General features: G+C 49.4%; 1 protein-coding gene across 13 annotated transcripts in view; it reads left to right on the top strand.

Annotated features, from left to right (window-relative positions):
* The window catches only part of Msi2 (musashi RNA binding protein 2), a 367,917-nt gene that overhangs the window by 107,160 nt on the left and 236,690 nt on the right, over positions 1 to 24,067 (top strand). For all 13 annotated transcript variants that reach the window (XM_076543106.1, XM_076543101.1, XM_076543099.1 and 10 more), the window contains one exon: positions 17,035 to 17,127. In XM_076543106.1, coding sequence (XP_076399221.1) covers positions 17,035 to 17,127 — 93 coding nt within the window. The remainder of the gene's footprint in view (positions 1 to 17,034; positions 17,128 to 24,067) is intronic.

Below are 24,067 nucleotides of genomic sequence, written 5' to 3'. Positions count from 1 at the left end.
TCAGTCTCCCATGAGGACTGGTGCGTTCTTCTCAGATCCATAAGTAAGTGGCTGCGCCTGGTTTGTGTGCTGGGCGTCACCATGGTGAAGTACTGTCATGGGGTCAGCCGTTGACATGAGCCCTGGTGTGGCGCTTGCCTTTTCTTCACGTGCTCTACAGCCCCGTCAGAAGTGGTTACTGCATCCACTCGTCCCGTGTGCCCTGAATTGAGTGACTTGACTCTTGCTGAATTCATCCAGCTGTCTCCCTCTCCACCCCGCCACCCCCCCAAAGCTCATGCTGCTTCTGGGTTCCCACATTTTTATAAGCCATGTAGTGAATGAACTCAGTGCCTTTGAATCTGCTTTCTCCAAGCCCTTCAATTCCTCAAAGTTCTGTTTTCTCCTCCATACACCCCGAGCCCATCTGGAGGGGGTATACGGTCTCCCTTGGAACTTAACAGAAGGGTGTCTTTATTCAGTTTGACTGCTGCTATTATGTGGTAAAACATCCAATAAAAGTCGTGATTTATGAGACTTGTGGCTACAGTTGGCTTTGGCTTCCCCCACCCCCATTAATTCTTTTCTTCTTTCTTCTTCTTCTTCTTCTTTTTTTTTTTTTGCTTTGTCATCTATCAGTGAGAGCAAACCCAGGCCTGATAATTTCTTGGCACATCCTGTGTTCAGTTAAGAATGTCAGCTGTCAGCCTGTCAGGAAGTTATTTCTTGAATTGGTTTTTTTTACCTCTTGCCACAGTCCATAAACATGCAGAGGCCCTGCCCGGTCCTGGAGGCAGGTGATAAGGGGCCGTGGAATGCTGTGGGGAGAGGAGTGTGGCCCCTCACTCTGTGATCCCCCTCAGTGACCACGTGTGCAACCCACAATCAGCTTGGGCTTGCTGGGTGGGAAGAGGGGCCCTTTAGAGTTTCCAGAGTTTTCTTTGTTCATGAAGTCAGTGCTTCCCTTATCTTTTGTTTATTATTTATTTATTTTTTGGCCTGGCAGTGTTAGAAATCCCTCCTCTGCTTTCTCTTTTCTTTTCTCCAAGTATGTGCCTGTTGGATAAAAGGTTCTTGGAGTAGGGGTCCATATACCGAGTCTTGGCTGCTAAAGATAGACTAATGATGGAAACAGGTTGTCATGCCAGTGTGGTGGAGGGCAGGCCGGCGACGGTGAGCCCTGGTGAACGCCACATTGACTCTCTACCCGCCTTCCCATCTACTGCTCTTATTAACTGTTTGCTGAAATGCATCCAAGGTTCTGTGGAGCCACCCACAATGGCATTAACCAAGTTGTGCCCTGCATCTTAAGCGCCTGGTTAAGGCCCTGGTACAGCAGTGGCTGGAATCAGTCCATGCTGGGCTCCGAGAGTGTGCATAAAGAAGCTTTTAACCCGCAATGGGTGGCCAGGAAGGACCAGGAAGGCAGGGCTGTGGAACATGAGCGAAGCGTGTGGCCCTTGCTTCAAAGCGCTTCCATTTGGCTGGGAGCCGTTCTCCCCAGAGGCATTGAAACATAGAAGACTCTCATCATCCTGCTCTCCTAAGTGAGGGTGATTGGGAACAGGCTCACCAGGCTCCCTGATTCTATTCGGAGTAGGTTTTCAGACTTCTCTTGGGTGAACCACTTGCGGGTAGGCGAGTTCTCAGGTCCCCGTAACACCAAGTGAATACAGGTTTTGCCTTCTGGTTATTGGCATCTTAGAAGGTAGATGCATTTGTGAGGGCCCGGGGGCCTCTGAATGTGCAGGTGTCCCACTCCCAGCAAGGAGCTGGCCTCATCATATCTCTGCAGCCTGCCATCACTGTATCTGTCTTTGTACTCGTTTCTGTTCGTATCAGCATTCACCCAGCCCTCATCTCTCAGCTGAGAGAAATTCTCTCTCTGGTAGGCTCTCTGCTTCCCTCTGGGCTCATGTGTGCCTGGGAATGTAAAGCAATCATTTGCTTAGCACTCGGGCCGCGCGGAGCCTGTTACCATGAGGTTCTTCTGGCCTCTCGTCTTCTGTGACCGCCTCCCCTCTTTCCACTCCTAGACAGGATTTCACTCTATAGCCCGGATTGGCCTTGAATTTGAGATCCCTCTGCCCCAGCCCCAGTGCTCGAGTTTACAGGTATGTACCACCACGCCAATCTCTTGATAGTCATTTCTAAAACTCCAACTTTGAAGACGTTTCTTCCAAGTCCGCCAAACCCCTTACCTCCCAAGCAGCAACAACTCTTGGTTCCCGTAGTTCTCAGCTGCCTCTCTTAGAATCAGCTAGTAATACCCTTTTCTTGGTCTTTCGTGTTCTTGTTCAGTATGTCCCCTTGGAAAGTTGCCTCTTGACAGCTTTCTTGTAGAAAGGAAACCTTCTTCCCCATGCAGGCTTGAGCACTGAAATGTGGTTGTCGGGCGGTGGTGGTGGTGGTGCACGCCTTTAATCCCAGCACTTGGGAGGCAGAGCCAGGTGGATCTCTGTGAGTTCGAGGCCAGCCTGGGCTGCCAAGTGAGTTCCAGGAGAGGCGCAAAGCTACACAGAGAAACCCTGTCTCGAAAAACCAAAAAAAAAAAAAAAAAAAAAAAAAAAGAAATGTGGTTGTCACCCGCAAAGAATGGAAATGGCACTGGATTTTAACTTAAACTTGCGTTTCAATCACCCCACGTGGATGGTGACTATTGGTCACTACAGATGCAAGTCTTTTTTTTTTTTTAATTTTTATTTTATGTGCATTGGTGTTTTGCCATGTGAGTTAGATCCCCTGGAACTGGAGTTACAGACAGTTGTGAGCTGCCATGTGGGTGCTGGGAATTGAACCTGGTTCCTCTGGAAGAGCAGTCAGTGCTCTCAAGTACTGAGCCATCTCTCCAGTCCCCTGCCACCCCAGATTCAATTCTTGCATGGCTTTGCCCTTTCAGAAGCCCTGGCAAGGGGCTCTGCCATCCAGAAACACCTGACAGAGACATTGTCCTGTTGAATGAAGCAGAAACGTCTTCTTAGGTGGAGAGTCAGATTGGTGTGGCTTGTAGACTCTTTGCCTGTTTTCCATTCAGTTTGATTTTTAAGTTGTTGGATTATGTCCTTGAGTACCACTGACGATTTGGGGATCCAGAGGTGAATAAGACATTGTCTCTGCCTGTGAGGAACTTATCTAACGGAGCTGGTAGGGAGCACCACCAGCCAGGTTCAGTTTGCAACCTAGGAGGGTGCAGAGAGAAGGAGGTTGATGTTGTGGAACGTTCATTCATTAGGCAAGCGTTCCTTGCGTGCCGTTACTGCCCAGGTTCTGGAAGTACATCTGCCAAGTAAAACAGAGAACCTGGCTTCCCCAAGCTTGGGTGACTAGTAAACCAAGTCAATCTTAGGGTATAGTAGAAGACGAGAAGTTGGAGGAAGGGGTGGACAATCCAGGAAAGCCTAGTGGTGAAAGTCTAGCCTATGAGTGAGATTATCGGGGCTCCAGTCTTGGTGAGTTGTGATAGGAGGCATGATCTTGTGGGGTGGGGTGGGGTGGAGGTGAGGTTGGGGACAGTGCCAGTGAAGGCCTGAGGAGGGGGAATGTGAGTAGTCAGAGTGCAAGGTAGAGTGGAGAAATGAGGAGATTGGGAGCCCTGGAAGGGGAGGGGCCTTGGGGCCTCTCTTAGTGACTGGCTCAGTTGCTGATGTCTGTCTTCCTGATTTAAGGTGTTGCCTCTGCCTGTAAGACAATAGGCCCAGTGATGACTTTCCTTTATGTCCATAAAGATTCTTTCCAGGTAGCTGCTCCCGGAGTCCCGATGACTGAGGGACAGTGAGAACCTAGCCAGACCTCCTGCCATGAAATTCTTGAAACTGAGAGAGTCTAATCAGAGGAGGTTCCTCTGCTTCGTTTCTCAGGTCTTTCTTGGAGCAGACCGTCTTCTCGGGGTTCTCCCAGCCTACCCACATGCTTTCACACATCCCTGTCCTGGCTCCACTGGGGACACGAAGAATCTTTCGGGGGGTGGGGGGGTGGGGTGGGTGGGTGAGTAGACTTGGAAGCACAGGCAGGGCCGGAGGAAGACAATGAGGTGTTCTGAAGGATAAGATTTGTGGTCCAGGGGAGGACCACATTTCCAGCAAGTGTGAGGGCAGCATGGGGAATGAGCCTCCCTGAGCCACAGATGTCCCCTGGGGAACAGCTGCACATAATGATCATAGTTTCTGAGGTATCCTGGGTTTCAGGAATGCCCATTTTGCTTAGGAAGACAAGGAGGGCCTCTGTGAAGGGCAGGAGAAGGCTCTTAAAATAGGCTGTGATCTGCCTGAGTTCAGACAGCTGCTTGGAACTTAATGACCGATGAGCCTTTGCCCGCAGGATGGAGTCCAGTCTCCTTGGTTACAGTCCACAAGACTCCTGTGATATCACCCTTGCTGTGTCGCCGTCCTTATCTCCCAACAGATGTTCTTTCCACTTGATTTCCGCTGCAGCTTTGCCAGACTCAGAGGGACTGAAACAAGTGATGATATTTCATGCTTATTGTGACTGTGCCTGTCTGAAAAACTTCTGCTCGACCTTCAAAACCCTAGTCCGGCATCTCATCTCTGAAGCTTTCCATTCATCTGACCCAGCTCATCAGCCTTCCTTCCATTTCTTCTGCATACTCATGTTATCATGTGCATGTTCCTTAGGCTTCTGGGGGAATCTTCCCGAGCAGAGGCTCAAACCTTTTAGTTTGGGATTCTAGGGCTGGTAGCGGTTGATGTGGTACTGATCATTAGTTAGTATCCAGGTATTAATTAATAGCAGGTGACATAGGTGATGGGAATTTGCCGAAATATCTGTGAATACTGTTGGTTTCTTATCGGATGTCACCAGTGAGTTTTGACATTCAAAAATGCCCCATCCGATGGCCACCCAGTAGCAGAGGGAACAGTTTGTCTGACTCAGTGTAGAGGGACCTGTCCATCACAGCACTTCCTGCTTCCATCTCTGTGGCTGCTACACAGAACTCTGGCCAGCTGTTTTCCTTAGGAACAAAGGCTTTTATCTCCTGAGAGCTCGTGCCCAGCTTCACAATAAGGAGTGCATGGCTTACCCAAGAACAAGAGAGGAGGTGAATATGGTGTCCGGGGACTTGGAATCGTCTGCAGATTGCTTTTCTTTCTATACTCTTGAGTACAGGATGAGCAAAGCAGATAAACGCCCCTAATTCCATTCTGGGGGTAAACTGACCACTGTCTTGTCCTTGGAGGCATGGTTTCTGGGTGGCGAATTTGACCGAGTCCTCATCCCAACCCCTGGTACGGAAGCACACAGAGTCCCAGTGTGTGTGTGTGTGTGTGTGTGTGTGTGTGAAGGGAGTGAGTGGCCCATGATGAAAGAGGTTTAACTGGATGGACAGCTTTTTCTTCCCCGATGCACAGCAGTTGCCAAGCGCAAGGTGGGCTTCGCTACCATTCCAAAGGCTGAAGATACCCCTGCCCAAAGAGCACAGCCATGCCCCCCCCCCCCCCCCCCCCCGGGAAGCAAGGCGTTAGCCGCTTTCACCCCCACATGCAAGCCCACCCTGTCAGAAGTGCTCCTGCGAGAGAGCTAGGCCCTGTGCGCCGACTGGGTCACGAGACTGCTTTCATAGCCCTCTCCAGTGAGTTCCCTGCACATTGGCTGATAGGTACGACTCCCCCATTGCCTCTTAACCTCAGTCAACGGCCAGCCAGGCCAGTTGGTGGGAGACATGCACGGCTTCTCTCTCTGGTCTGCCTCTTGCCAGCGTTCTTCCAATGGAGCCGACCTGGTGGCTATAAAACGTCAGTGGTGGCGCACCTTTAGTCAACTTCCTGGCTGGCCCAGCGCTGTCTCATGGTAATATTCTTGCTTGCAGGGTTGTTTCTTTTCTCTCTCCATTTACCCCACTGGAAAATCAAGTTTTCTTTTATGTGAGAGTTTATGGAAGTATGTCCCTGGCACGAGCAGAACGCGGATGTATTAGGATATTGGTGTAGCAGAGAAATATTACCTCTGAGGCGCAGATAGCTTTATCTCTCCCATAGAATGACCTTCCTAATGGGGAACAATTTGTTCCTCTCCAGAAGGTTCGGCGCGCTGTGGAGGTGAAAGCAGATAAAGCCATTGTCTCTTGTAGGCTGGCTGTGGTGTTTATGCTGGGGTGTCTTCAACCCTCCCAAATGGTTGCAAAGGCTTCGGCCAGAGGTGGGCACATTCAGGGTGGTGTGGGGGGTAAGCTGAAGGAAGCCTGAGTAACTAGTTACTTAGTTTACGGAGCCTACTTTCGGCCTTTGCAAGTGCTTTTTATTCTGTTTGTTTGAGAAGCAGGCAGGGAAGGTTTGACCCTCATGCCCAGGCGAGCAGGCAGAGGAAGAGAAGGAGAGGGCGTGGAAGACTGGGAAGGGATTGTGCCTACCATTCCAGCCCCAGCACCAAGCACGTTTCATGTGCTATTTATTTTACTCCCCACCACTTTTTTAAAATTTATTATTTTTTTATTTTATTTTAAGGAGCACACACGCACACACAAGCAATTTCTGGTCATGCAGTCCAGGCTGGTCTAGAATTCTCCCATGTCCCTGTGAGCACAAGCATTCTAGCTTGCTGGCTCTCCTGGTGCCTTCACACTTGCTCTTGGCTTCATTTTGTAGAGAAGAAAAGAGAGCTGTGCGGCTTGCGTTCGAGGTCACTTCATAAATCCACCGCAGGAGTTCCACCTCTTTCTGGTCTGAGCACTTGGCCGGCTCACGGTGCCGGGACCAGTGCCTGCTCTTCTCGGAGCCTCTGCCCTCTTGGGTTTAGGAAAATCGCCTTGCTTCTTTTTTGAGGGGTGAAACAGTTAACAATATGTAACTTTGGGTGTCCGTCTAACTGCAAACACGTCTCTGGGTTTCCTCTTCTCCCACCTACTTGTAGAAGATGAGGGAACCACACCAGCACTTCCTATGGGGACAAGAGGGGTTGATTCCTGCCCCTCCCACTTCACCCCATGGCAGTTTAAATTTATGACTTAACAGAAGGTTGGGTATTTCAAAGACCACTGAGCCCAGGGTGCAATGTGCTTATCTCTCTTTATGTAACCCTTGCCTCACCTACCCGCCTGTTAAACACCCTCCTCAGGATGTTTAGAACAGTATAGTGGCAGAGGCAGGAAGTAGTCTTGGGATGGGGAAGGTGACCCCTGACTGCACCTTAGTCAGTGGAACCTGTATCTAGGCATCTTCTTCCCGGTTCACACCCTTCCTGTTGTCCAGACCTCCTTGCTAGAATTGAAAAGGCTCGGCCTCCGTCGCCCGCTCGTTCCACTTTCAGCAGATCTGTTTTTCTCCTTAACAAGACTGAGGAGCCCCTCCCTGGGTTAAGCCCTGTGGAGGTTCTGCTCCTTTCTCTGGCCTGGCCTGCAAGGGTCTTCCTGTCTCACCTGTCCAGTTTCCTCTTTGCACTGTACCATTCTAGCAGCCACCGGCAACTCTCGCTCGCCACTGGAGATGCTTGGGCTTCTGCTTTGGAGGCCCTTTCCCCGGGCTCTTTTGGGCATCCCTGGTTGACCCTCACAGTTCAGGCCATGGCCAACCCCTGTGTTCCTAAGCCCAGCCTCTTACTTGGCTGTGGACATCTTTGAAGTGGAACCAGCGCCCATCAGCTTTGCATCCACCAAGCCTAACACAGAGCTTGGTCCTTGGACAGAGTGTGACTGTGGCTTGTTACCAGAGAGGATCTTTGCCCATTCATCATTCTTTTCTTTTCTTCTTCTCTGTGTTCTCACTCTGCCTGGACCGGTCCAGGTCTCTGGAGAGTGTTCTGCGGGCTGGATGCTTTGACATACTTGTTTTCTGGTGTTCTTACAGCAGCTCCCATAGCATTGTCTCCACCTACAACATGCCCACTTCAAACCGCACAGGTAGGCAAGAGGCTGAGTTGGGACAGTGACCCAGCTCTTGCTAGCTCACACTTCCTGAGGGCTTCTGCCTATCTGTTCATCCTTTTCCTTTGGGTTCTGATGGAAGAGGGTCTGGCCATCCATCCCCACCTCCCTTTTCTTCCCTAAGGATGCCCTGAAGTAGCCTCTTGCAGAGCCCAGGCTGCACAGTCTGACCTCCTGGGAATGTATGAAGAACTGTTGATGCTGGGGTCTGCCTCTGGACCCCTGGATTGGGAGTCACTGAGGGTGGGGCCGGGCACGGTCTGTTGGCACTAAGATGGCAGTCAGGGCCAAGCGTCTGTGCAACGGGAGCACCAATGCCACCGCGCACAGCCCTCTCAGGGCCGCGGATTAGGTAAAGCGTGCTCATCAGGAGCTGATTGCCACGTACATCTAAACTATGGTAATGACGGTAATCAGGGCTAAGGGTTAAGGCTGCTGCCATTTGTTCTTTTCATGAAATCAACTGGAGGGCTTGGGGGGTGGGGTGCAGGGGCTTTAGAACCTGCCAAGCAGCCCAGTTTTTATTCTGTCTAAAGAGGAGCAGGCCAGGTTGTTGTTCTTAAATTACTGGAGGGATGGCTCTAGAGTTCCTCCCTTGGACTGTCTTCCCGGGGTTTGGCAGCATCTACCGAAGCATGGCATGCCTTAGTTGTGTCTCTGAGGGTCTGTAATCCTTGCTGTGTGAGTGCTGTGACTGTTTTCAGCCCAGCTTCTCAGTCCATCCTTGCTGTTTCCTAAAGGTCATTGTGGAGGACAAGGAGACCCTCCGCAGAGACAGGCAAAGGAGCAGGCATATGCTTTTGATTGTGAGGTGGTTTGAAACTTAATTTCCACATGGAAACCATCTACCACCCTGGTGGTATCTACATAGTGTTTGGGAGACAGAGAGGGATACTCTGAGCTCCCCGTGGCTATGTGTGCATACATCCTGATAACTGTATACGGTCCAGATCCCCATGGCTGTGTGTGCATACATCCTGATAACTGTATACGGTCCAGATTCCCATGGCTGTGTGTACATACATCCTGATACCCGTATATGGTCCCGCTTCCAGGGAGGAGAGTTGCAGACATTGTTGAGCTTGGGGTTAGATACTGGAGGGGCTAGAGCAGAGAGGTGATGGGGTAGATCTCAGGGAGGCTGTTTATATACACAGGCTCAGTCAGGGGTAGGCCTTCCTTAGCATTATTGGAGGGAGCAGAAAATCAATCAATAAGCCAATCAATCAGTTGATTTCTCTCTCTCTGCCTCTCCCTCGTGTGTGTATGCTCAGTTATAATGCCACAGTAGCTGGTGGTCTCAATGTGTGTTATTTAGGCTAAGATCTTATGCCCATTTGATAGAAGAGAGAACTTCAGAGCTATTCGGGAACTTCACCTATCCCTGGTATACTATACAGAGATGTACTCAAAGGCAAGGGTGGGTAGACTGATGAGAGATAGTTGAAACTTATTCTTAAGATTGTGGTGCCTTTTTTTTTGTTTTTTAAATCTCTGTGAAGAATCACTCTGGGTCTGTGCCACCACCTTGGGCATATTTCGAGGGATTTCTCTTAGGGTGGGTGCCGAGGGCTCCGTGAGCACAGGCACTAACTAGGAAGGGTTTATGGCAGTCCACCATCCTGTCTGCCTTCCCTCCTCCCACTCTCCCCAGTAGTTGATAAGAGTTTCCTCGGCTGCCTGTCTGGGGCTCTGGAGGTGCCGCTTCTGCATGCAGGCAGGTACACATGCCTTGAGAGGGTGCCGAGGGCTCCGTGAGCACAGGCACTAACTAGGAAGGGTTTATGGCAGTCCACCATCCTGTCTGCCTTCCCTCCTCCCACTCTCCCCAGTAGTTGATAAGAGTTTCCTCGGCTGCCTGTCTGGGGCTCTGGAGGTGCCGCTTCTGCATGCAGGCAGGTACACATGCCTTGCAGGGTCATCACAGTAAAGGGTGCTTGTTTAATTTAATCTAATGCTGTGGCTCTAAAAGACTCTGGGTTTTAATTGCAGTGATGTATTGGTAATTGTTGGAACACTGGAGACCGTTTTGGGGGGCTTTCGCTACCGTGAGTTCAACTCATGAAACTGTATTAGGGCGTGTGTGTAGGGGGTGGGGAATTCCCAAGGATAGAGTGATGGAGCAGCTGTCTGTGGGTACAGAGCAGCTTGGATGCCTGTGGCAGGGATGAGGGCCAGCCATCTCGCTCAGCGTCAGTTGCTGTGTGGATCACGCTCCTTAATTTCCTGTGCTTTTCCAAAGCAACACTCATCTCCATGCCTTTTCTGTTACCACCTCCTCCCCTCCCCCAGCCCAATATGATTCAATGCCACTGTCTAGGATATTACTCTCTGATACGATCTGTGGACAGGTCACCCTGTGGCTGCAGCTTTCCCCCAAGGGTAAGAGGAAGTAGTATTTTTTAAATGAGTCTGGGAGGGAGCCATGCAGAGGGTTTCTGGGAATGAGGGTGGGGTGTGCGAGCGCCCCAGGAAAGAAAGCATCCTGATCATTGCATTATGAGATCACGTCCTTCTGTCACTGAGTTACTGTTATTTTAATCAGAGGTAATGTTGTAACCTGACTATGTTGTATAATTGTGTGTAAATTATATTCCAACCCCATATAGATGAAGGCTATTTTTTTCCCTTCCAATTTTAAAGCTATTTAGAGAGAATGCCAAATTGTAGCTTGAACCCTAGTGCTCTCTGGCAGATAGCTCTAGACAGGGAGAGAGAGAGAGAGAGAGAGAGAGAGAGAGAGAGAGAGAGAGAGAGAGAGAGAGAGAGAGAGAGAGAGAGAGAACCCAGAACATTGGTGGCTATTTTCGCAATTAGTTTCCCCTGAAGGTAAATTAATTTCTGAAGTAGGCAACATAAAATATTGTTACTTACACTTTCCCTCTGGGTGTGCAACTGCAGGTGGGTGACTTGAGGCCCATGGAATTAAATGAGACAGAGCAGAAGGGAGTACACAGAGGGCAGCTTCTTGGGTGCTTGGGTTGATCCTAACCTGTTTGCATCCAGGGTCTCAGGTGAGGAATTCCCCAGGCTTGATTTTGGAGTTGTACTGAGATAGAATTTAAAAAAAAAAAAAAACATACAAATTGAACATTGAGACATACAGCTCGGTGGTTTTAAGTATATTCACAGATAAATGCACCCACTCACCCACCCACTTACCCACACCCCAACAAAATTGGGATGGAAGAAGGCTTGTCCCTTGAAGGAACACCTTGGGAAATGGTCCTGGATCCCTGGGTGGTGATGTTGGGAGTGTTTTTTGTCCTCAGTTTACATGTTTTCAGAATAAAGCCTGGGATCAAGTTCTCAAAATGCAGAGGGAACACTGTCATGTGGAGAGCAGCATGTAGTCTGTCCTTGACTTTGGATTCGGTGAGCACTGTGTTCTGGGGTTAATGGATAGAGAACCTGTCTAGGACCTTGGCAAGCAGTCCTCCTTAGTGCACACCTTGCCTCTAAGTTGAAGATGATTCTTTTTGCTGAGGCTGGATTTCTCTGTTTACTTGATGGGGGTGATAGACTGGATGTTTTTCAAGACCCCACTGCGTGATAGCGTTCTAACACCGTGTATCCTGAGTTTTCTCCATCAGAGGGTTCCCAAGGGCGAGAACATGGGAGAGAGGAGCCTGGGCTTCTAGGGATGAAGATGTTCGTGTTTTCAGGGGACTTTGAACTCTTTTCCAAGACCTGATAATAGCAAAAGTGGATTTGATTGCTCAGGGCCTGTACCCATTGAGGGCTGTCTGGAGTCACTTCCTATCTTTGTATGCATTTGCTGTGTTTAAGAGATATTTAGACTTTTTTTTTTGTCTCAACTTTCCTTCTGGGATTACTTTATCTTTGGGATTTACTATCATTTTTTGGGGAAATACTATTAGATCTAGCTTCCCTCCTCTTGTCTTCTTAAATATATTTCTCTCTAACCTTCCTTCATTCCTTCTGCTTTACACACACAGACCCATGCACGCGTGTGCACACTATTTGCTTTATCTTACTTTGCAGAAATTTAATTGGTAGCCAGGAATGATTACTAATGCCTGTGGTCCCCACGGTTGGGAAGGCTGAAGCAGGAGGATCGCCACAAGTACAAACCTGGACTGTAGAATAAGACCCACAAATGGGTTGTTACTCTTGTGTGATCATTTCAAATGGAAGCATAGTTTTTGTTTTGTCGTAATGGAATTTTTAATACTTAACCAAAAAATCAAAAACAAAATCCCCCCGACCCAGCATACCAGCTCTCTAGTTTTAGGCAGGAAGGTGGGACGTCTTTGCAGCTGTAGTTAGCAGCTGGCTAAGGCCACGTGTAAACAGCAATTTTCAGAACTGGCATGCATGCTGGGCCCTTTGTAGCGCCAAGGGGTGTGTGGAGAGCTTTAGTTGTGTAGTTAAATTATGGGTATAGATGCAAAAGTTCACAGCGGGGCCTTGAGAACCTGACCAAGTCCTGCTTCCCCATGTGTATTACACACACACACACACACACACACACACACACACACACACACACACCCCACTTCTCAGAGGAACACCCTAAGCCATAAAGGGAGAGACACCTTGGGAAGCCTTGTAGTCCTTGTGATCCTGTGTCCACAGGGCTCTTGGATAGGTCCCTTACATCCCCAGTAGTGTAAAGCACTCCAGTGTGAAGATTTCCTGCAGCCCTCCACCGAAAACCCCAAACGAAGGGAAGTCTAAGGTTAATTACCTGGAGGGTTTTGGACTGAGCTGTTCGTGGCTTTTCAGTTTCAGTGCACTGTGGGAGGCAAGTGTGGCCCCTGATCATTTTGGGGTGCGGTGGCCAGTGTTCAAGACTCCAGGTGTGGAGTCTGCTGATGTCAAGGTTCAGGAAGACGACCCAATGATTCCTTCACCGGGTAGAAAGGATTTCTCATAACTCAGATGAGCATAGAGCTTGAGGCCAGTGCATACTTTCTCCTAGTCACCATTTCCAAGGTCAGGAGAAGGCGAAAGTTTTGGATAGCTTTGAAGAAATAGAAGCCAGGGCTCAGGATGGACCAGAGTTACCCTGAGCACACACCAGCGTGAATTACTACTCATGAGCACACCTGTGCACACTTAATGTCCACACAAACCTTGCACGATGTTTACTTGAGTGTGAAGACTCCTGTGTAGTTCCCCTGGGAGCCTGAGTACAGTATCCCAGCCCCCTCTGCTTCCTGCCCTCCTTAGTAGCCATGGAGATGGAAGGGAAAGGGAAGAATCTGTGATTGCGGGTCCTCTGCCTCCTGCATCCCTCGGCAGAATGCAAATCACAGAGCAGTCTCCAGTCTGTTTGGTGGTAATGGTGTTGAGATTACCCAAGTAGATCACCCCATTGCCCGTCCACCCACCCCAGGGGCCCTGGTGGGAGAGGTCCTGACGCACAGCCCACTGCCCCCTGGCTGTGCGCCCCTCTTCTAAAGCAGCTAACCAAGCTGACATTTCCCCTCTGGCTTTTTCATGTCTGGAAGGTTCTGATGAAACCAGTTTCTTTTTAGTGTTTGCTGAGGAGTGAGAGCCATCACTTTATCTGAGCCGGATCCTAGAAAGGATGTTTTAGTAACTCCGATGCTTTGGTGCATTGTCCAGAGCCTGGGTTTTCTCATCTTTCCCCAAAGGGGAGGGTTTTTAAGGTCTTTGCAGGGAGACTGTGTAGATTTATAGTTGGCTGCCTGTCTCCATGTTTAGGCCTCTGTCTGGGCATGCTCACAGCTGCCAGGCAACAGCGGAACGGTCTGAAGAGATCTTTTCATTTAGCCAGTGGCTGCTGAGCTTCAGGAGTTGAGATGAAGACAGGGCGATCGTTTTTTCTTCTCTGGGTTCCCAGGAATGTTTGGAATCTAGGTAGGGCTCCAGCTCTGTGTCGCCGGACTCTAAGCAGTGAGGAGGCCACAGGGTCTCTTCCATGGAAGGTCCCACCAGAGGTGCTCTGAGGTCTGCACCAGGATGTCTGAGGCCATGTTAACATTTCTTTACAGGTTTAATTACTTGGTTGGAGTTGGGGGTGTCTGTGCAAAATTAAAGCATAGGATTATCAGGTATTACATAGAATTGAAAACAGCGTTTTTGAAATTACTGAGATTTAGGATGGGGTGATAGGAGTTGATTTCTTCTAGAGCTATTTGAATAAAATATTTTTCTGCTGTCCATTGGTTTTAAGCATACAGGATGGATTCAGTAATTAACTCTGGGGTCGGTTTTAGTGACCGCTAAGCCGTCGTCTTCAGTGTGCCCTGCTAGACTCTTTGGCATATGGTATTTAGCTTAGGCCTCATGGGAGTGTGTGTGCTAAGCTAATTATTCTATCTCCATTTTATAGTGGATTGAATTCCACGTTCTCTTAGGGTGTATGCTCCTGTGCCCAGCACTTACTGGGTCTGTTGAGTGAATACATTAGGGAAGTTAGGCTAGTGGGATTTGACCATTAGTAGGTATAGGAAGAGATTGAAATCTGAAGAAGGCCCCTATCATATTAGTTAGCTTTGCTCGTTGGTATGACTGAATGTAACTTCAGGGAGTGGGAATTTACTTTTGGCTTGAGGTTTCAGTTCAGTTTAGTGGAGGGAACAACTTCTAGCACGGAGACCTGGAAACAGTGTAGGAGAGTGTGTGTGAGTGAGTGTGAAAATGGACACATGTGCCCGGTTCGCTGCGTTCTCCTCTTTCTATTGCTAGTTCACGGAGCCCCTGGCCTTTGGCAGGTGGTTCCCCCTTAGTTGCTGGTTAGTACCTGCCAGTGGGTGCTCACAGTGTTCTCGCAGACACACTCAGAGGTGTGCTTTCCCGATGTCTTCAACTCTCTCAGTCCAATTGAGTTCACAGTCAAGATGAACCCTTATGGGGCTTTGATACAGTTTGACCGTCAAGGAGATGTTAGTCTATCGGAAAGTGAGAAGGGAGATGAATGTCAGGAGCAAGAAGAGGTGCGGCCAGCTCATCAAGGGAGCCTGGGAGGTGGGCACTGTGTTGTGGATCCCGGCAGGATCTTTTCGAGAATGTCCTCACGAGCCTCGCCGTCTCATCCTTAGCCTTTGACATGAGGAAGAGAAAACCAGTAAACCCCAGCTTTAGACTCCCATGCAGCAGGACGAAGCAGCTGGCAGGCTCACAGTGTCCTCTTGAAGCAGTGCAGAAAGCCCTTCGTGTGCTCTAGTTTGGGATCAGCCATTGGCCGCGTGGCTTGTGTGCCCACCGAGAGCAGCTTACTAAAGCCTAAGCTTCCTAAAGTCTGGCTGTCTCTTTCTGACTCAGCCAACCCAGTCTTGGACTCATGAGGCTTGGGTGGCATGGGTGGCAGAGGGGACTTTGTGGACCTGGCACAGCACCCTGTGGAGTAGAGGAGAGACTCCAGATCCAGGAGAGCGAGTCCTATCTAGAGTTACATGTAATGAAACAGTGGGGTTGGGTTTCTGGTATCTTTTCTACTCAGACGTGTCAGCAGTGTGCCCTGGATGTGCAGCGTGACAACCGGCTGATGTGCTGTGGGTGTGTTGGTTCACTTGCCAAATATTTTAAGAGTGCTGGTGTGATTGCTATCCAGTAAGGTGTGGTACCCTGCCTGTATCCTGCATCCAGCAGTAATAGCATAGATGACTTAAAATAATAATAAAAAAAATCTTGGGGCCTACTGAATTTTCCTACCCTTTGTTAGATTTTTATCCTCAATTATTTATTTTATTTTTCCTTTCGAAACAAGATCCCGACTGTCTCAAACTCTGCCCTCTTTCAGCCTCCTGAGTGCTGGGCTCAGAGTTGTGTACCTGCCTTTCAAGTTTTCAATTTTGACATCAAGACCCCTGCTAACACATTTTCCAAATGCAGTCTCCTCCCTGATTGTTTATTCCTCTTACAGGACTTTTGGTCCTTGCCCTAAGCAGTTTGTGTGATGTGGCTTCCTTTTCCCCTTCCTTTGGAGCTGCTTGGATTCTAGAACATGGGCCATAGTTGCTTTCCTTTTTTTTTTTTTTTTTTTTGCACGCCTTGGAGTTCAGTGTTAGCTTCCGTTTGCCTAGCCCCAGTGTTGGTGTTGTGGAAGTCCTACAGAGTCAGAGCCTGGACATGTGAAGGAGAAAGGGATTTAGCATGAATCAGAGGTGTGTGTGTGTGTGTGTGTGTGTGTGTGTGTGTGTGTGTGTGTGTGTAGGCTGTGTGTGGACGCAGGTGACTTCAGAGGAGGTGAGATTAGCGTCAGCCTGGCTGGGATAGCACATGGATGTTTGGGAGTTAGAAGAAGGTCATGGAAACTTGGAAGATGGTTGCAGCTTGCCATGGGGAAGGTCTGGGAGTAGAGAGGCATTCCAGGGAGGAAGTCCTGTGAGAACAGAGGTGTGGAAACCTGGAGATTAGTGGGGCCGGCATAGGGTTGATCAAGGTGAACTGCAGGCTGTCCAGAGGGCGTTGAAGGTGGTCAGGGCAGAGCTCAGGGTGGTCCCTGAGTGCGAGGTCAGCACCCGTCTTAGCCTCAGGCCTAGGCCAGCATGAGAACAGCTGAGCCTAGGAAGCACACTCCTCCTTTGGATTGTCTGTACAGTTATTTTTTTAAGTAAGGGGGATTGAGCCAAGGCCTTGAGCGTTTGAAGCAAGAGCTATCCCTCGTCCTTATGTATTCAATTAAAAACCAGTTTATTAGTTCCTTGAGAACTCTGTGCAACGTGCTTTGATCATGTTCATACCCCTCCCACAACTCTTGCCAGTCCCGCCCCCTTCCCTTCCCATCCAGCTTTTTTTTTTTTTTTTAAATCCATCAAGAGCAGTTGTGCTGCCCATATCATCTTGGGCGTGTGGTCTTAATTGACAAGGTTTTGGCTGCTACCTGAGCATCATCTTTATGCATATAGCTCTGTTACGTTTGTGTCTCTTCGATTTTAAAATAGCCTGCTGTGGGATTTTTCTCGGTATGCTAATGAAGCCGTGTTTTGTGGCCACAGAGGTCCTAGGGGGCCCCCTCTGCTGTCAAGAAGTTCCAGTCTGCTCTGGTAGGCTGAATGCCTAAGATAATTCGGAAGAGCTGACTCCAGCATCCTTAGCTATCTAATGGTCTGGTCCATGATGCTAGCACAGGTTCCAAACTGCCTTCTTGGAAGAACATTGGAGCAAGGCTTGTTGAAGTGTCTTACTAAACACTGGTTCTGATAACCCCGTTAACCTCTGCCCCCCCCTCTTGTCGTCCCTTGCAGATGGTCACAAGAACAAAGAAAATATTTGTAGGAGGATTGTCTGCGAACACTGTTGTGGAAGATGTGAAGCAGTATTTCGAGCAGTTTGGCAAGGTAAGTGCTGCCCCTGGGTGGACCGTAGTCGCCCACAGGTGTGGGTGGAGCCTCAGATGTGGCTACCTGGGCCGACACGAGAGCCGTATCTTCTAGAACTGGGTCCTTGAACTTCCCTGTTAGGATTTACATGAAACTCCAGGCGCTGCAATGGAAGAGTCTGGCTTTGGTTGGCGTGGAGCCTTGTGCGCCTGCAGGAGCACACAGAGTGGCCTTTCAGTACTGTTTGGCTGTCATTTGCCAGCCACATGGAGCCAGGACTGGGAAAGGATGTGGGGTTGTGACTCACAGGGCACAGGCGCCCACAGAAGCTGTGAGAGGTAAAGCCCTGTGAGCCAGTGCTGGGATTCCATACACCTTGTATTTCTGGGAGATGACATTCAGAAATGGGGGTGTCTGGGGCCCTTGGCAGCAGAACGTCCCCCCTTGTTAAGTGCCCAAGGAGACTTGGGAAAGATGTTGGCTGTACCCATCATCGTTCTGATCCGAATGCCCACGAGACAAGCAAAATGACATCCTGAGCTATGCTGTTGGGGCTAGGAGTGCTCAGTCAGGAAATGGAGGGTGAGGAGAAGGCGTGGGGGGGCGTTAGATAGACATATGAGATGAACATCTGTGGGTGTTGGCTTTGTCAGCTGCTTCCTGGTTGGTGAAAGAGACAGTAGCGCATGAGTGGGGTTTTCCTGAAGGTGGCCATCTCCCCAGATGTCACGCTGCCCTGGACTGGCCTTTATGTGGCCCTCTTTCTCTAGCTCCCACAGAAGCCATAGCTCTAAGGAGGTTGGCAGGTGAATGGCTAAGCCGGCCCCCCACTTCCTGCTTCTTTGAGTAATTGTGGGTGTTGTTACAGGACCAGCTCCTTCCATCATAGTTCTGAGTCTTCTCTGCTGACAGGCTGACGTGGCAGAGCTCTGCGGTACCCTGGGAAGGTGCAGTGCCCACTCAAAGCTTTTATCGTTCATTTACTCCCACGATGGCTGTCCTGTTTGCCACAGTCCGAGACAAGGGCACTGCCACCCACTAGTTGGCCTGAAGGTTCTGTGCTTTTGCTCGCTTGCCCAGGGCAGTGGACAGCCATGACTCAGTCACCATTTGGGTCTCTTTATGAGCCACACTGCCTGAGATGAGGGCCATGACCTTTATTTAGCTTTGAATTGAAGACACCCCCCCCACACCCCTTGCCCCGGTCTCTTGTATTAATCATCTTCTGCATGGATGGGGGACCACACATCTAGTTCGGTTGTGCATTTGACATGCCATGGGATTTCCCACCGAGGTGGGTTTTGAGAGAGGCCTCCCTCGTAGTCCTTCTGAACGTCCGGTCTGGGGGGCTGACTCTTTCTGGGTAGTTCACAGGGAAAGCAAAGTGTGCTGATGGCCATTGGAGTTACAGGGCTTCTCTTTGCAAGAGCAGTTTATGACACTAGGAGGAAGTATCCATCATCGGCCCCTCCCTGCCTAGGGAGAAGGATTGGAAGTAATTAAATGAGACAAGTCCTTCTTGCACCATACTCTGGGTGGGGGGCGAGGGGGGCTCTTTGCTATCTTTCTGCCTTCAAATTGAGTCCAGGGGTGGTGTTTGCAAACATGAGGCGGGATTTCTTTTTCGAGCCCTAACCTGCCTTGGAATCTCCTAGGCCTATTTGCAGGTGTCAGGGAGGTTGCTGCTGCCTGGATGAGCTGTTCCTCTATTCCAGACAGGCTCATACTTGACGCAGACAGCGCATCTCTGCACACCCCCCAACCCCGCTGTCTTTCCTCTCGGATCTCTCCCCTTCCTTCCTTCCTTCCTTCCTTCCTTCCTTCCTTCCTTCCTTCCTTCCTTCCTTCCTTCCTTCCTTCCTTCCTTCCTTCCTTCCTTCCTTCCTTTCCCTCCCTCCCTCCCTCCCTCCCTCCCTCCCTCCCTCCCTCCCTCCCTCCCTCCTTCCCTCCTTCCCTCCTTCCTTCCTTCCTTCTAGTTGTTCCTCCTGAGCACTCACAGTCGTGACTCAGAGCGCCAGCAGTGGGCTACTCAGCAAGCTTCGGCCCTGCCCACAGCGGCTTCCAGCACCGCCTTGAGAACACTTGTCCCTTTGTCTCAGCGGCAGTCACAGGCCATCTTCCCTAACGTGGCACTTGCTGGGTTGGATGCTGCCCAGTTAATTGTGCAGTAGTATTTTCGGATTCTGTCAGGATGCATAAACTTCTGGAGTGTTTTATTAAAGGACTAAGGAGGCTTTGGAATGTATCAAAACCTGTAACACTCTACTCACGGGCTAGCAGCTCCTTTCATACATACGCTCTGAGTCTTATCTGGGCTTGCCTTCCGAAGAGCTTATTTGTCGGTTGTTGGAGTCTAGTGGCCCCTTGGGCAGGGTTCACCGCCTCTCTGGATTCTGGTATTGTTCATCTGAATCCAGAGTGATCAAAGTAGGGAGAGTCTCCTCGTAGGCCTTGGGGACCATGAGTAAAAACCAGCTGCTGCAAAAGGAAGTGGGTAAATTGACACGTTGACTTTACCCTTTGTTAAAGTGTATTCTGGTGTGTGCGTGTGCGCATGAGCGTGTGCGAGCACATGCCAGGGGTTGTGGAGACTGCCACGTGAAGCATCCTCACAGCATGCACATGCACATATAATGCCTGTGTGAGCTTGTTTGGAGCTATCTTGAAGCAAATTAATGAGGCCTAAGTTTGCTACCTCAGAGGAATACTGCTCACTGTCAAATGCCAGGTAAGCCATTTCTTTATATTACCTTGTTCAGGTTTTCACTGGGAGATAGTATTTGAGTGCTGCTAGGAGAGGAAGACTTGGCGTCTCCTCAGTATGTGCAGGAGAGAGCCCCGGACTTGGGCACGCCCACCTTCCGTCTGCACTGAGAAGAAAGACGTCCTGGAGCCTCCTTGATTTCGAGGATGGTAGAGACCATAGGGATTTAAGTTGGAGCCAGAGTGCACACACGCCCTGCTGCCTCTCAGCTTCCGTGTCTGAACTTCCACCTCAGCCTCCACGCAGGGTGCGCCACATTTTAGGTTTCGCTCGCCATCATTTACTGTCCTCTCCCTTTTCCCGTCCTGCCTGAGGTAGCAGCTGCTCCAGCTGTGTGTTTCAGGTGGCAGCCCACACGGACAGGACTGCTGTCAAGGGGCTGAGCTAAGGGGAGTTTAAATGTGTCATTGCTGTAAGTGGAGTGGGTACGGAATGACACACACAGAGCCTTAAATAACTCAGAATATGGAGGCTTAGCAACGCTTTCTGCTTTTCCCCATCTTCCTCTCAGAAGATGCCACTACTTGTTGACATTAAAATGTGATCGTGAAATCAAGCATGGGACTCAGCAAACTTAGATGGCTGTCCTTCCACCCTAGGTGGCTGTTTCTGGTGCCTTCCATGGAGAATGGCAAGGTGCTGGGCCTGACTATGGGATGACCTCCAGCAACACCTTGGCAGACCTTGGTTCTGTCCTCAGTTTCCCTTAGAGGGAAGCTGTTGACAGATTTGTAAAGGCCAGTAAATTGCTTTGCAACCCATATGGTCCCTATTGTAGCTTCTGCCTTTGTAGGGTGAAAATATCTGCAGCCAGCATGTAAACAGATGGCTGTGGTTGTGTTCCAATAAAACTTTATAAAAACAAACAGAGAACCAGATTTGTTGACCCCTGAACTGAATTATTCCTAAGACTGGTCTTTAAGCTGTGAAAGTACTGTAGAGAGTGTTTAGATTTAAGTAGATAGATTATAACCCAGTGTATTTAGAGACTAACAGAAGAAGATATTGCTCACAGTAGTGAGCATGGTATGTAGAAAGCAAAACAATCTTCAACACAGTCAAGTTTATTTCTGGGCTTCGTGATTCAGGGGCAGTGCATCTTGATTTGAGACTACAGTCTTTATTTGGAAAAGGGCACTATTTATAATCTGAAATCTTCGTCGTATGAGTAAGACCCAGGAAAACTGAGTAAGTTACTTTCAGTCTTCCCTTTTCCAGGCGCTGGATCTACACGATTGAAACTCGGGATGTTCGGATCTTAATCTTAAGATAGTTTTACTGTGTGTTGATGTTTCTGTTTTACAGTTACATGTTTTGGTGCTAAGCTTTTAATGCATTTTAAAATGTGCTTTCCAGGGTGTCAAGTGAGACACATGGCATCTCCATTATGTGGGTGATGAAAAAGAAGTTGTCTAAGATCACACGGCCCAGGCTGGGTGAAGCCGGGGTGGGTACTTGTGGCGTAAGCTAGCCTCCACACTCCTGATAGAACCCTGCCTCTCCCATGGCAGGCAGCAGACAGCACTCACAGAGAGCACGGTTTATTCATTTGTCAGAAACGCTGGTGTCCAGTAATTTATTTAACTGCCTTGGTTATTTGGTGAACATTATCTGTGTTCATGATTTCATACATACAGGAATGATGTATATAGACCATTCCAAAACCTGGCAGATGACTGATGCTCTGATATGCCAGAGCAGAGCCACTCCGAAGAGCTCATCTCTTAACCAAAGTGCTCTGGGCTGGGGAAACACTCCCTACACACAGGTTCCTCCTCCTCCTCCTCCTCCTCCTCCTCCTCCTCCTCCTCCTCCTCCTCCTCCTCCTCCTCCTCCTCCTCCTCCCACTCCTCTTTGTCGTCGTCCCCCCCCAGTTCCACTCTCTTACTTACATTCTTGCAAGGGATTTGGGATCAAAGAGGATTGGAAGCCGAATGACCCCTCCGCCTTGCCCTGGATAGGATAGAAAGTTTCCCACTTCCTAGCTGCTCCCATGATGCCAGGGCAGCTCCAGTGCCCAGCTCTGCTCGCTAGGTGATGCTTACTTTACAGGACTCCGGTGAGAGCCATGGAGGCTTCCAATTATACTTCACATGGCGAGCTGTGTAATTAGTTTGGAAGACTTATGCTTAGTCATTGGTTTATCCTAATCGGCTTTGGCTTTTCCCAGCAACAAAGTGAGCTTATTTTGCTAAGCTCAACCGAACTCGGCACCCTTTGTCTTGCCGTTTATTGTCTCACTCCCTTTCATTCTGTTTGACTGCCAAAGTTCTGTTTCATTAGGCCTACAAGTCATTTCCAATCCAGTGGGCTGCTACAATCCGGCCTTTATCACCCGCTGCCCCGGTTCCCATGTCCCTTCTGGGCCAGGGCCTGAGCTGTGGTTTGATAGGAGGACTTTAACCCCTTCCTGGGCCGGCCTGCTGCTCAATGGTGGTGGTGGTGGGGGGGCGAGCAAAGGAGGGCAGGGTTTGGGAAATTATGGCTCCTCAGGTCCCAGGGAAGGGAGCTCTCTGGGAAGGAGGTAGGGGGTTCTTTGTGCTCTCCTTGCCAGAGCTGAGCTGTGTGAAGGGCTGAGAAAGTTGGCCAGTTAGCCATGGCTCCAGAGAGTGGCGTCTGAAAGCCTTATGGGGGAAAGCAATTGGAAGCCAGAATGAACTGACTTTTTCATATAGGGATCTCCTCATTTATCCCACGGATGTGGGGGTTGGGGGTGCATATGTTGAGAGTGTAAACCCAGTGCCTGCTGCTTTCTAGCCCCCAGGCTGTAGGTAGGGGTATGGAGGTGGGTCTGTGACCACCATTCAGATTTCTTTTGCTACAGAAAGTGTGAAGAGAACGTTACCCAGAAGAAAAAAAAATGGTATAAAGCCCTTGAAATTCGAAAAAGCAAGAGATTTGTGAGAAATAAGGAGGCAAGTTACTGGAAGTGGACTGTGATCCTGGGGTAGATTTTTTATCACCTCCAAATGTGTGGTACAGATAAACAGCTCTGTACGGTGGGTGCTTGATTCTCCCAGGAGCCTAGAAAACAAACATCTGTGTGTGTTCTTTGTGGTTGTGTGATACTCTCACAGGGCCTTCATCTTCTGAAGGGGTGTGGGCATGTGGGCTGGCTGGAAGGTGGGGCCTCAGCAGTCACCTGCTTGGTCTTTCCAGAGTCTGGAGTGTTCCTGAAAGTGTCTTCACTTGTAAGTAGGGTCAGGGAGGTTCGTTCCTTCCCTCACTGGCTGGCCATGGTGGAATTTTAGGTTTATGTTTTCATCCTGTGGTAGCCCCTTACAAAGCCAACCCTGTCTCCATGTTATTTCCATTGTCTGTCTGGTGTATGTTGTCCCTCACTTCAGAAGCACCTCCTCGGAGAAGGGGACATGGGGAAGGTCCTCCATAGTGGACAGCAGAGAGCTGACTCATTTCCCAATAGGCACCCTTTAGGCCCCAGCGCAGACTGCATGACCACCAGTAAACAAGGTCCTTGTGCTGGCCTGTACATCATCCTGGTGCTCCAAAATTTTGTGTTTTCCTGCTCACTTCAGCCCTGTTTCTGTTATGACCGGTGGAGTTCGAAATAGATTCAGCTCCCTAGCCTCGCTTCTCCTAAATCTTCATGTTTTTGCTTCAAACAAGAATTCCTAAAATAGACAGTAGATTTCCAGGAAAGCTTCCCATTTCCCTCTTAGTGTACAAAATATAGCCAGCTGTTAGGCAAAAGGCATCAGACATTATTATTGCACTGTTAACAGTGTTTTAAAATATACAAATAGAAAAATATCCTGATGCCTTCTGGGTTGCAAGCTGGGAAAAACTTTGAGATTATGTTAATCAAATGGCATGTTCATTTGCATTCTAGGTAAAGGAACAAGGCTTCATCCATGGCTCTTTCACTCTGTGTCCCAGCACGGTTTAGCTTTACTTAATTTGAAAGAGGGCAGGGCCCGGGTGCTCTTGGGAGCAAAGGAGTTAATGAGGCCTGTGGTGGGGATGGGAGGGGACATGAAGTACTTCCAGGGGGCTCACCTTCTCAGAGTCCTCCTGGAGGCCTCTGAAGAGGTCACTTACAATGGAGCTGTTAGCATAAGAAAGGAAAGCTTTCTCTCCCGAGATGGTTTTCAGTGGGAACTGAAAATGCACCAGAAATCATGGCCCAGGCCTGTGCCAGTGGGTGCAAGGGGTGGTTCTTCAGGGAGAGAAAGC

Source organism: Peromyscus maniculatus, chromosome 8 (assembly GCF_049852395.1).
Source record: "Peromyscus maniculatus bairdii isolate BWxNUB_F1_BW_parent chromosome 8, HU_Pman_BW_mat_3.1, whole genome shotgun sequence".
Classification (NCBI taxonomy): Eukaryota; Metazoa; Chordata; class Mammalia; order Rodentia; family Cricetidae; genus Peromyscus; species Peromyscus maniculatus.
Note: the sequence above shows the minus strand (reverse complement) of the source record. Positions and strands in the feature narration are given on the sequence as shown.